The following is an 11528-nucleotide window of genomic DNA, read 5'->3' as shown; positions in this document are numbered from 1 at the left end:
ACTCTCTCTCTCTCTCTCTCTCTCTCTCTCTCTCTCTCTCTCTCTCTCTCTCTCTCTCTCTCTCTCTCTCTCTCTCTCTCTCAGCCAGACATTGTCACGCCCGGTCCGACCGATTCCCAGCGTGCCGCCGCCTCACTAGCATCCCAAGGCCAGTTGCAAGGTCAACCACCACCGCCAGTGGCCAGAGCTCCCCGAACCGGTGCCGTTTGTTTCTCGGTCACATCACCAGCAACTAAGCCGGCGATCTCTTCCTGCCGATTTAACCGGCGATTTCGGCAGTCCAGCGACCCTCCACGACGGTCCGAGACCTACAACTAGCTTCCTCAACTCCATCCCGAGGCTATAGTGGCTTGCCTTTGCCGAAAAAGCCACCGGAACACTTCCTTTCACTTAGGCTCCGTTCGTTTAGCGGAAAATATTCTCTTTTGGAAAATATTTTCCCGGAAGTCATTTTCCTGGAAAATTTTTTCCCGGAACATAATTTTCCGATGTTCGGTGATCAATATGAAAAAGTTTCGGAAAATATTTTTCGCCGGCGGCGAGCGGCGGGGCAGGCCGGCGGCGACCGGCGGCGGCGACCGGCGGCGGCCGGCGACCTCAGTGAAGAAGAAGAAGAAGAAGAAGCTCCGGAAAATGATTTCCGCTTTTGAAGAAGCGGAAGTCATTTTCCATAGACTTAGGCTATTTTGTGAGGGGGGAAGGAAAATATTTTCCCACAGAAAACGTTTTCCGCCCCCCGAACATCGGAAAATCCGGAAAATATTTTCCGGGAGAATATTTTCCGCCAAACGAACGGAGCCTTAATTTCTTGTTGATTGCTCATTTGAGTAAACCAATTCGATTCTCACTTTGATTTGCACACTTTGTTCTCAGAGGTTCGTCGAGCTTTCTGAGGCTACTCCATGGTGTCCTTGAGCTAAATACGGATGCCGGATCACTCGGTTGTACGTCAAAGTGTCATTACACAAGGTAAGATCGATTTCGTGATTCTTGGATCCTGATGAGTCAGTATGCTTGTGATGCTGGTATGACCTTGGAAATGTCGAAATCTCGAAAGCGTTAAACTAGAGAGTCGTAGAATACGTCTTAAGCTTCAATTTGATAGGTTATACGCCTAGAACGGATATCGTTTGCTAGGTTAAAACTCCTTCGAAAGTTGAGATCAGAAGCTGTAATGTTGATAATATGTTCTGTTTTTATGAACTGCTGATTGACCTTACTCTGTTTGGTGATTTTTCTGATTTTCTACGTTCGTTATTTGAGAAAACTTTCCTCATGAAATTCGTAAAACACATTCAGATCTGTCTACCATAAAAATTTCATAAAATTCCATGCATGTTAGGACAGGACGATTAGCGTCATGATTTAGGTTTCTTCTCTGTAATAGATGGGTTCCTAAAGAACCTTCATGTGTTCTTCAATTTTTTGTAAATTCATGTGTTCAAAATCTAGAAAAGTGTTCTTCACAAAATTTCACACTGAGATCCAGAGATCTCTTATGGTACCAATTTTTATCAAAATCGGAGTTCATTTGAATGTTCAAAGGAATTTTTTATGATTTAATCAGATTCTGTGTCCAGATCTAAAATTCCTTTCTTTGAACTTCAAAACATGTTTCTCCGAATTTGATAAGTTTAGTGTCCTTTTTTGCAAAAACTCAAAACTACAAAATTGTTCATTAGGGTCTTATTATGTAGACTGGAAATTTTGGATAAGGTCCTCTCGGCCTAAAAAACAGTTTGCAGATGAGTCCTCGGTAAAAATCGAATTTTATAAAAAAAATTAGGGGGCTTTTTAGCAAACACTAAACATATGAAAGTTGTTAAAAACAGGGAATCCTAACTGCCTAAAAATTTTCACGCGGTTTGGATAGCGTTTGTTATTTTCCCTGCCTTTATTTTAAAATCCCTAACAAAACCGGGTTCAGTCTGTCATTCCGAATTAAATGTTGATTTTCGAAAAAATCGGGCAAGAATTGTGAAAAATGGTCTTATTAACAAGGCCCACTTCCCATTGCTTGATTGATTGAAAAACAAGGCCCATGGGCCTAAATGCATGCTTTACCCATTGTTGTGCATGTGATTGTTAGATGTATGTCTAGACTCGATGCATGTTCGACGGGTAGCCTACGGTGATCACTTAGAACCCCGACTTTAGGGTTAACCGATATGAGTCATCATTTTGCCAATGCAAATGGTGGCTCATTATCGTTAACCATTAATCAATCAATGTTAGATGATTAAGTGGGTGGGACAATCGGAATGTGTGGAAGACAAAGACCGATCCCGAGGCCCGTTTTGGATTGATGATTTGCTTGCACTTGCTTTGTCTTACGTGTTTGTTTGCATGTTGTACATGAAATGAATGATTCGAATATAAAACCGACACCTTCGAGGTAGTCCATGGAGGAGATGGCCAAACAACTTCGAAGAGGGTGGTCAAAGACCAATGTCCAATTCGGTCTCTTTTTGTATATCATTTGATACCCAACCATGTCTCGGGTTTTATATCCGTGTTGTAATAAATACGCGACGAGTTACGGGTTTTCCTTTCTCACACTTAGATTAGCTCGCCTTTTAAATACATTGGGTGTTTACTTTATGTACCATCTTTTTAAATCAATTGTTTGTTTCTTTTCTTTTCTAGACTAAGATAGGACTAGTTTAGAACCTAATGAAAAATACAAAAAAACAAAATGCATGATCACCTAGTGGACTAAGACTTTGGCATTGAAAATGGTAAAAAAAAAAAAATGCATGACAACTTAGATAACAACCATGATAAGTTTAACGGTATCGAAAGGGCGTTAGTAGAAACATTAATGTAAGCTAGTCCCCAAACCCATGATCTCTGGTTTTCATAGAAACCGAAACGAAACTCCCGCGTTTCGGTTGGGTATTCTAGCTGACCCCCGACCTAAGCTAGTGGTGACTCCTAAAAAAGATAAAATCAATCCCTTGTCACGCGAGGTATGAATTTAAGGAAAATCCACGTTCATGATCAATGGACCGTATAAATGATTAAAAGATTGACGCTTCGATAAGCTGTCTTTTATGATGTACCATACGAGCCATTTCATAAACACTTACCTCTAGAATCGCTTCATCGAGTTCGGCCCTTCAGAGGTAGGTCGCGACATATGCATACGAATAAGTAGTCATAATGACCGCTTTGATATGGAATTAGGCCATTACGATGATGGCTGTGATGAAAATAGAGAGAATACATGTTGTTATTCTTGATATATAAACTGTGCAATTTAGAGGGAATATGGTGTATATATTGAAGTGTACCATTAGAGCAGCCATTACCAACTGACGGGTCATATACCAAAAGGATTGAGATTGAGTGTAAGATAGACTAGGACAATGCTGTTGGAAGTCAAAAGTAGAAAAAGAGTGGTTATCAATCCATTCAGGATAAAGATTGCTACATACGGGTCAGATAACACCCATATCCCAACATAAAGTGTCACTGAACTTCATCGGTGTACTACTCCAGGGTCAATTGTGGACTCGACCGACCATCTCGCCGCCTAGAAGGTAATGCTAGTCTTACCTAATTATCTAAATTAGCATTGATCGACGTATTAGAAGTATAGGGAATATTTGCTCCAACTGGTGGTACAACTGCACCAATAGGCCTTATTCTCAAGATTTGGCAATGGTCCATTTTGCTGACCATTCTGCTTTGCTAAGTTGTTTATTTCATTTCGATTATTTTGACGATTATTTTGATTATTTCCGGAAGAAGAACACTAGAAGTGCCAAAAGTTATATACGGCGCTCACTTTAGTACCAAAAGTTCTCACCGGCTCACTTAAGTGTCAAATCGGAGAAAAAACGATCACTTAAGTGCCAACAGCGAGAAATTCCGGCCAAAATAATTACGTGGCTTTTATAATAAAAAAAATAAGTGGGAGTTGGCATATTTGTTAAAAAAATCCAATCCACGTGGATTTTAACCCTCTCTCTATAGAGTCTCGCTCTCTCTCTCTTGCTTTGTGTGTGCTTTTCGGCTCCATTTTTGGCTTCCTCAAGATCATCACTGACCCCTCTCTCTCTCGATCCCTCATTCTGGGTTTGATTCGCTTTTAACTCCTTCTTCCTACTTCTGCTAAGTAGATTCAACAGTGCGATTGCTTCTTCGCCCCTAATCCCGATGCTTGGGGGTCGTCTCTCGGCAGTCGCTAAGGTTTGTCGTACTTTGCCAGATTCGAAGAGCTGCTAGATCTTACGGAGAGTTGACGCAAATGCCAGATCTGGGTGAAAAGGTTAGTGGTCGCACTGATCGAGAATTCGTGCAAGACCATCTCGTCGAGATCTCGAAATTCTTGCGTTGGTTAAGCGGCTAAAATCACTCAATTTGGTTCACTATTGTTGCAGGGATCGACGGATTGTTCCGATGGAGCTTCGATGGAGGGGAAGAAGATATGCGCCGATTAGCTCCTGCCCTTTTCGTTTCTCGTTTAGGGTTTTTTTGAATTTTATTGCTTTGCGGTGAAGTAATGGTCTTCGGGGATCTGTGGGTTTTGGTGCAGAGGTGGAAGAACCATCATCATCCGTCTTCGAAGACAATCATGGATTGATGGTATTCAGTGTCGAGGTGGAAGAGCCATCGTCCGTCGTTGAAGACGATCACGATCTCCGCGATGATCACGCCGTTCCTCAATTCTCGGCGATTACTAAATTCAACTCTCCTCTGGGTATTGTCTTATCAGTTTCTCCGTACATTGTGTTTTTTTCCTACTAATTTGTCTGCAATTCTGAGATTGCTCCAATGCGTGTTTCTAACTTCATCTCTTTCATAAACCAGTGTCTCTTATTGCTTTTGAAGAAGAAAATTTATGCCTTTGAAATTTTTTTGAATTATATTGGAATTTTATTTCACAATTAAGGAAGCTTTATAAGCAATTTCTTTTTTGAGCTCTTTAACCTTTCTGTTGATATGGAGTTTCATTGGCCTATGACGGGCTTTTGATCCACCATGTTATTGTTAGTTCTATACTTGTAACTGAGGCCTCTGTTAGTTTTGGCCTAAAAGGGGGTGAAAAGGCCCTCTGGAGTTGTCTTTGGTAATGATTCCATCCAGAAGTGGAGATAATACTTTGTTTAATCCCTTTTAATATTGTACATTTGGGATTTTGCGGGAGATTTGCAGAAGAAAAGATCATGAGGAAGGTCAACATGGAGGGAAAATGCATTAAAAAAGTTTCATCTCAAGACTTGAATGATTCTGACACTAGTGAAGCTCCCCTTGAGGTTGAGTTTGTCAATGTGATGGAGAATTGTAAGCAAGCAAAGATTACTTCACCACTCGATAGTTGTTTTGATTTTGACGCAGCTTATGATCGATTTGTGCTTTGGTCCTATAGTCTCTGTGCAATGCGTGCGGGATCAGGAGCAGGAAGAAGAGGTGGGCCGTGATTGGCCTGAACAAGATCAAAGTGGAGATTACGAAGGCGAAGCACAGCAACAACAGAAACGGCGGTTCCTTGAAGCGGAGGGTCTTGGCCTGAGAAAGAGAAGTGTTGATGTAGAGACTAATGGGGTTGATATTGTTAGGTGTTGAGTTGAATGTTTTTGTTTGGTGGGAAGCCAACCCCTGGATGTTGGGATGTTCTAGTTGGTTATTCAAATTGACCAAATGTAAACCAAATGTAAAGATTGAATTTAATGTCAATGGACTTTATTTTGTCTATGCTTTTGTCATTTCTATATATTGCTTTTGGTTGCGCTGGTGTGCTAGTTTTATTGGTTGCGCTTGCACCAACTATTGTATGTGCTGGTGCAAGCACAAGATGCACCCGCTATGTGTTGTTGATGCAAAGTTAGTGCTGGTACATCTTGTGGTTACACTAGCTATGTGCTGGGGGTATCAAAAATCAATATTTATAACAACAATGTCGTCACCAATCATCAACTAATAACTTAGATTTTGAGTGATTTATGAATAGGTTTCGTGGACATAAATTGGTCTCGCATTTATCCAAAACAAGGCAGAAAAGAGAGGAATGAAATTACCTTATCGATGAGGGGTTCTCAGTTGTGCTTATTGGTCAAGCTACATGAGGTGGTATAGCTAGTTGCTACTGGCTTGTGCTTGCATCATCATGTGTTTGTGTAGCTGATGCAAAGCACAAAACTGCACCAGCGCTTGTTTGGGCTGGTGCTTGGCACTGAAATGATCACTTTTTAACAACGATTGGCACTGAAGTGACCACTTTTTAACAACGACTGGCACTGAAATTATCACTTTTAAAAAAATTTGGCACTCAAACGATCACTATTTACAACTTTTAAATGACATTGTTCAGGGGCTATATGCTGATTGGACACGCCGGAAAGCCATATAGGACTGAGAAATTAATAAAATATAGCCACGTCGGATTTCCGACGACCATATCGGAGTTGGCATTTAAGTGATCCGAAAAAAAACTTTTGGCACTAAAGTGAGTACCGTACATAACTTTTGGCACTTTTACCGTCCTTCTTCCGATTATTTCCTTTAACAAGACCAACCAAGATGTGATTATTGGTATTGTTTTGACCTTGGTTCAAAGTTTTTGGCTTTTGTAATATTATACGGGAGGTGGAAATATATTGCCCAAGTTATTGGCATTATTGAACTAACTAGATGCAAAAGGAACATACCCTTGAACTGCTGGATTTTCTTGAAGCGGGTACAATTGGTTAGACGATCCTAATTTAGATACGATGTCATTGTGATATGTGTGTGGGCGAGTGATTCCAGAAATGGGGAATTTTCTAGGATTGTGTATGGATGGGTGTGTGTGGAATGGATGTCGATGGATAATATACGAACGTATGATAGATTACGATAGCCACCAAAGTATAAAGGATGCACCACCAACCGAGGATGAAGAACAAGATCGACGAAGTTCACCACCAAACAAGGAGAAAGGTCTCCCGCATTGAAATTTGTCGAAATGCCAAACTCTCTAGGAAGATCAATCTTGTATGCAGTGTTGCCGATTCTCTCAAGAACTTTAAAAGGACCATTAGCTCTAGGCATTAAGTTTGTTCTTTTGATGAGATGGAAATCTTTCTTTCCTCAAATGCAACCACACAAAATCACCTTGTTGAAAATGAGTCTTTTTCTGATGTTAATTAGCTTTCTTCTTATATGACTCATTAGTCTTCTCGATCTTAGATCGAATATGCTCATAGAGCTTCTTCATCGATTCAACTGTTTCTTTGCCTTCAAAGTTCACTTGCGAGTTGGATGGAATTGGAATCAAATCAATCAGTGTGGGAGGATTAATTCCATACACAACTTCAAAAGGTGATTGACCAGTGGTATAACTCGGTGATCGATTGTCAGCAAATTCAGTATGCCCAAGCTTCAAATTCGAATCTTTCAAAAATTTACTAACCGTACCTCAAAGGAGAGTAGCAAGGGTGCGATTGGTTACCTCCGTTTGGCCATCAGTTTGAGGATGACAAGCAGTGCTGAATAAGAGTCATGTACCAAGAATTCTCCATAAAGTTTTCCAAAATTAGCTCAAAAACTTAAAATCGCAATCTGACATGATGGTCTTGGGTACTCTATGAAGGCGAATGATCTCTTGAAAATATAGCTCAAAACATGAGATGCATCATCTGTCTTGTGATATGGAATGAAATTAGCCATTTTTAAAAACTGATCAATGACCACCATGATGGCATTTTTTCCCCTTTAAGTTCTCGGAAGAAATACAAGAAAGTCCATGCTCACATCTTCCCATGGCTGCAATGGAACCGAAAGGGGGGTGCACAGCCCTTGATGAAAATGACTTTTGGCTCTTTGATAAGATGCACACCTCGAGATGATAGCATGCACGTCTCCATTCATCTTTAGCCGATAAAAATGCTCTTGAAAAATCTCAAGAGTTTTGTTAACACTGAAGTGACTAGCCAATCCTCCACCATGTGCCTCACGAATCAATAACTCCATAAAGAAACTCTTTGGCATACATAATCGATTTCCTTTAAAAGGAAATCCATCCTGGATAGAATTAGTGCCCTAAACTCCATGTTTACAGTCGTCGATGATGGAAGAGAAATCTGGGTCTGTAGAATATAGATCCTTCATTGATTGAAAACCAAGGATCCTAGAATCCAAAAAGCAAGCATCGAATATCTCTTTGATAAAGCATCCGCTACAACATTAGTGTGGCTAGGTTTATATTTTGAGATAAAAGAGAAGATTGAAGAAATTCTACCCACTTGGCATGTCTCGAATTGAGTTTGCATTGGCCGCTAATAAACTTGAGAGCCTCATGATCAAAATGAAGGACAAATTGTTTTGGCCACAAGTAATGACTATAATGATCAAGAGCTCTAACAATGGCGTAGAACTCCTTATCATAAGTTGAATAATTCTTCTTCAAATTCGTCAACTTCTCATTGAAATACGCTAAAGACTTTTGTGCTTGGACAAGAACAGCCCCATTGCCAACTCGGCTTGCATCACACTCAACTGCAAATACTTTATCTAAATCAGGAAGTGCAAGAACATAGGGCTCACAAAGTTTCTGTTTGATTATTTCAAAAGTATTGTGAGCAGCTTTTGTCCATTCGAAAGATCCCTTCTTCATGCATTCGGTGATAGGAGCCACAATGGTACCGAAATTCTTCACAAATCGCCAATAGAATGAAACAAGTCCATGAAAACTTCTCACATCAGAGATGGACTTTGGAACCAGCCATGTTTTCATCGCTTCCACCTTGGATTGATCGACGTAGATCCCATCTTTTGAAACAACATACCCAAGGAACATGATGCTTTAAGAGAAGAATTGGCATTTCTCCATTTTAGCGTAGAGTTTCTGCCCTCTCAAGACTTCAAAGACCTGCTTCAAATGATAGATATGCTCTTTCTCGTTCCTGCTGTAAACAAGAAAATCATCAAAATATACAATAACAAATCAACCAATAAAGGAACGGAGAACTTCGTTCATGAGTCTCATGAAGGTATTCGAAATATTAGATAACCCGAATGGCACAACTAGCCACTCATAGAGGCCTCCTTTAGTTTTCAAAGCCATTTTCCACTCATCGTCTTCTCGCATCCGAATTTGATGATAACCATTCCGCAAGTCTATCTTGGAAAGCACAGTGAAACCATATGATTCATCAAGCATATCATCAACTCTAGGTATCGGGTACCTATACTTAATGGTGATGTTGTTGATGGCTCATCTATCGACACACATTTTGAACGAACCATCTTTCTTGGGCACAAGTAGTGCTGGAACGGAACATAGGCTCATGCTTTTTCAAACATATCCTCTATAAATAAGTTCATTGACTTGTCTTTGCAACTCCTTCGTCTCTTCCGGGTTGCATTGATAAGCTGCTTTATTTGGTAAAGGAGAACTAGGAAGCAAATCGATGTAATGTTCAATGCCTCTTATGGGAGGTAATCCAGGTGGCAATTCCTCCGGAAACACATCTGCAAATTTTTGCAACAAGGAATGCAATTTTGCATGTTGGGGTCTCTTTATCTCACTCTTTTTCTCAACCATAAGCAAAGCAAATACACTCTTTTGTTTGCTAATGACTCTCCAACCTATGTTTCACGCAAGAATAGGTTTTCCTTTTTAGTGTTTCCCACCCCAGCGTGACTTTTGTGGTTCATGACTCGATTCAAGGGTCTAAGAGTAATGCATTTTTATTCCTTGTTAAATGAATATGTGTTTTTATGCTCATCATGAACAACCTTCCTATCATATTACCAAGGTCTACCCAATAACAAGTGGCATGCATCCATGGGAATTACATCACACAGAATCTGATCTTCATAATTCTTCCCAATTGAAAACAAAATCAAGGCTTGCTTAGTTACCTTAAGATTGCTTCATTTACTGAGCCATTGAAGTTTGTAAGGTTCAAGATGCTTAATCGTTGGAAGTTTCAGTTTGTCGATCAAGGTTGTCAATGCGACATTGGTGCAACTCCCATCATCGATAATCACCATACACACCTTTCCGTTAATAGTGCAACAGGTGTGAAAGATGTTTTCCTTTTGCTCATCCGCTTCAGGAGAATTTACAGCGTGTAATGCTCTTCGGATCACAAACAACTCGCCATCATTAGCCTTTTCTACAAACTCCTTTTGTTCTTTAGATTCGGAGTCATTTTGATCAGAATCTTTCTTATCCTCTTGAAGTGCCAAATTGATCTTCTCAATGTCTTGAAGAGCCATAACTCTCCAATTATGACAATTAATTTGCAAATGCCCATGGCCATGGCACTTAAAGCATTTCCTTGCTTCACCATCAAGTTTCTTATAGAATTCTTTGGTAGGCTCCATAGCCTTCTCATTGCCTTTGTCTTTTGTCAACAACTCTCGGCCTAACTTGAGGAATCACCCTTAAAGTAAGATGTTCCCTTTGTTGAGGTTTTGGTAGAAAACCTCTTATTGCTCTTTATTTGCTTTTCGACCCTCATCGACAACTTACATACGTCTTCGAAGGACCAATAAGGTTGAAGTTCAACCAAATCAGCAATTTCCCGATTCATTCCGCCAAGGAATCAAGCGATGGTTTGCTCCGAAACTTCTGGAACTTCGCACCTCATCTTGAGTTGTTGAAACTCTTTGAAGTATTCTTCAACACTCATCCCTTATTGTTTTAGGGAATTCAGCTTGAGGAACAAGTCTTACTTATAATTGTCAGGCAAGAACCTCTTCTTCATTAGTTTCTTGAGTTTATCCCAAGACTTGATTCAGCTTTTTCCTTCCCTGGTCCACTGATGCTTTAGATTCTCCCACTATAGAGAAGCATATTTCGTCAATTTTAGGACAGCAACCTTGCATCTCTTCTCGTCCAAGTATGACTTAAAGTCAAAAACTTATCGATTGCTTGCCACCAATCGACAAAATCGTCGGGATCGAGACTACCCTCAAATTTAGGCGCCTCCACTTTTATTTCACAATCATTCTCCTTAGCCTCCCTCTTCTTCTCCAGGTTCAGTATTCTAAATCACTAGAGTTACCTCCGGTAGAATCGGATTCGTCACTAGAACTTTGACGAAAATCTGAATCGTCGCGTTCATGTCGATCATTAGGACGTCTTGCTGGTTGTGCTTGTCTCGCCAGATCTTCTAGGAGGTTGAGGACTCGCTCCATTTGTTGTTGAGATTATGTATAGCACGATATCGCCTTTCGTTGTGTGCTTCCTCCAAGGTCAAACCTCTCAGAACCGGTTCACCCATGTTAATATGAGTTAAATAGAAGGAATCACTCAAACGAGTGCAACCTTAAACTCTGATACCAACTTGATGCGTGCGTAGGTCAGTGATTCCAGAAATGGGGCATTTTCTAGGTTTTGTATATAGATGGGTGTGTGTGAAATGGATGTTGATGGATAATATACGAATGCAGGATAGATTACGATCACCACTAAGGTAAAAAGGACTCACCACCAACCGAGGATGAAGATCGGGATCGACAAAGTTCACCATTAAGGCTTAAAGGACAAACCACCCGTCAAGGAAATAGGATTTCGAAATAGCAGAAGCTCA

At 40.4% G+C, this 11528-nt stretch overlaps 1 protein-coding gene across 8 annotated transcripts; it reads left to right on the top strand.

Annotated features, from left to right (window-relative positions):
* The first annotated feature begins 4006 nt into the window (after window positions 1-4006).
* Window positions 4007-5700, top strand: LOC130138023 (GATA transcription factor 15-like). Of its 8 annotated transcripts, none has more exons than XR_008816452.1 (4): window positions 4007-4273; window positions 4386-4705; window positions 5161-5289; window positions 5407-5700. XR_008816452.1 is itself a non-coding variant. In XM_056310908.1 (4 exons), the coding sequence occupies exons 2-4, from the start codon at window positions 4588-4590 to the stop codon at window positions 5569-5571; spliced, it is 444 nt and encodes a 147-aa protein (XP_056166883.1). In that variant the 5' UTR covers window positions 4007-4194; window positions 4386-4587; the 3' UTR covers window positions 5572-5700. The 8 variants fall into 8 exon arrangements, 5 of the variants coding, with proteins under 5 accessions (XP_056166883.1, XP_056166882.1, XP_056166885.1 ...); XM_056310908.1 differs by having other exon boundaries at window positions 4007-4194; window positions 5375-5700; XM_056310907.1 differs by having other exon boundaries at window positions 4541-4705; window positions 5375-5700.
* Window positions 5701-11528: the final 5828 nt, after the last annotated feature.

Source organism: Syzygium oleosum, unplaced genomic scaffold (genome assembly GCF_021117445.2).
Source record: "Syzygium oleosum isolate NSW1041296 unplaced genomic scaffold, Sole_v2.1 Sole_v2.04, whole genome shotgun sequence".
NCBI lineage: Eukaryota > Viridiplantae > Streptophyta > Magnoliopsida > Myrtales > Myrtaceae > Syzygium > Syzygium oleosum.
This window is presented reverse-complemented; position numbering and strand designations above follow the sequence as displayed.

Bases quoted from the DNA above. Each gene is read 5' to 3' on its own strand.
- LOC130138023 (XM_056310908.1), top strand. From the start codon at position 4,588: ATGGTATTCAGTGTCGAGGTGGAAGAGCCATCGTCCGTCGTTGAAGAC. The intron at 4,706-5,160 runs GTATTGTCTTAT...GGAGATTTGCAG, and splicing joins TAAATTCAACTCTCCTCTGG to AAGAAAAGATCATGAGGAAG. The intron at 5,290-5,374 runs GTAAGCAAGCAA...TTGGTCCTATAG, and splicing joins TGTCAATGTGATGGAGAATT to TCTCTGTGCAATGCGTGCGG.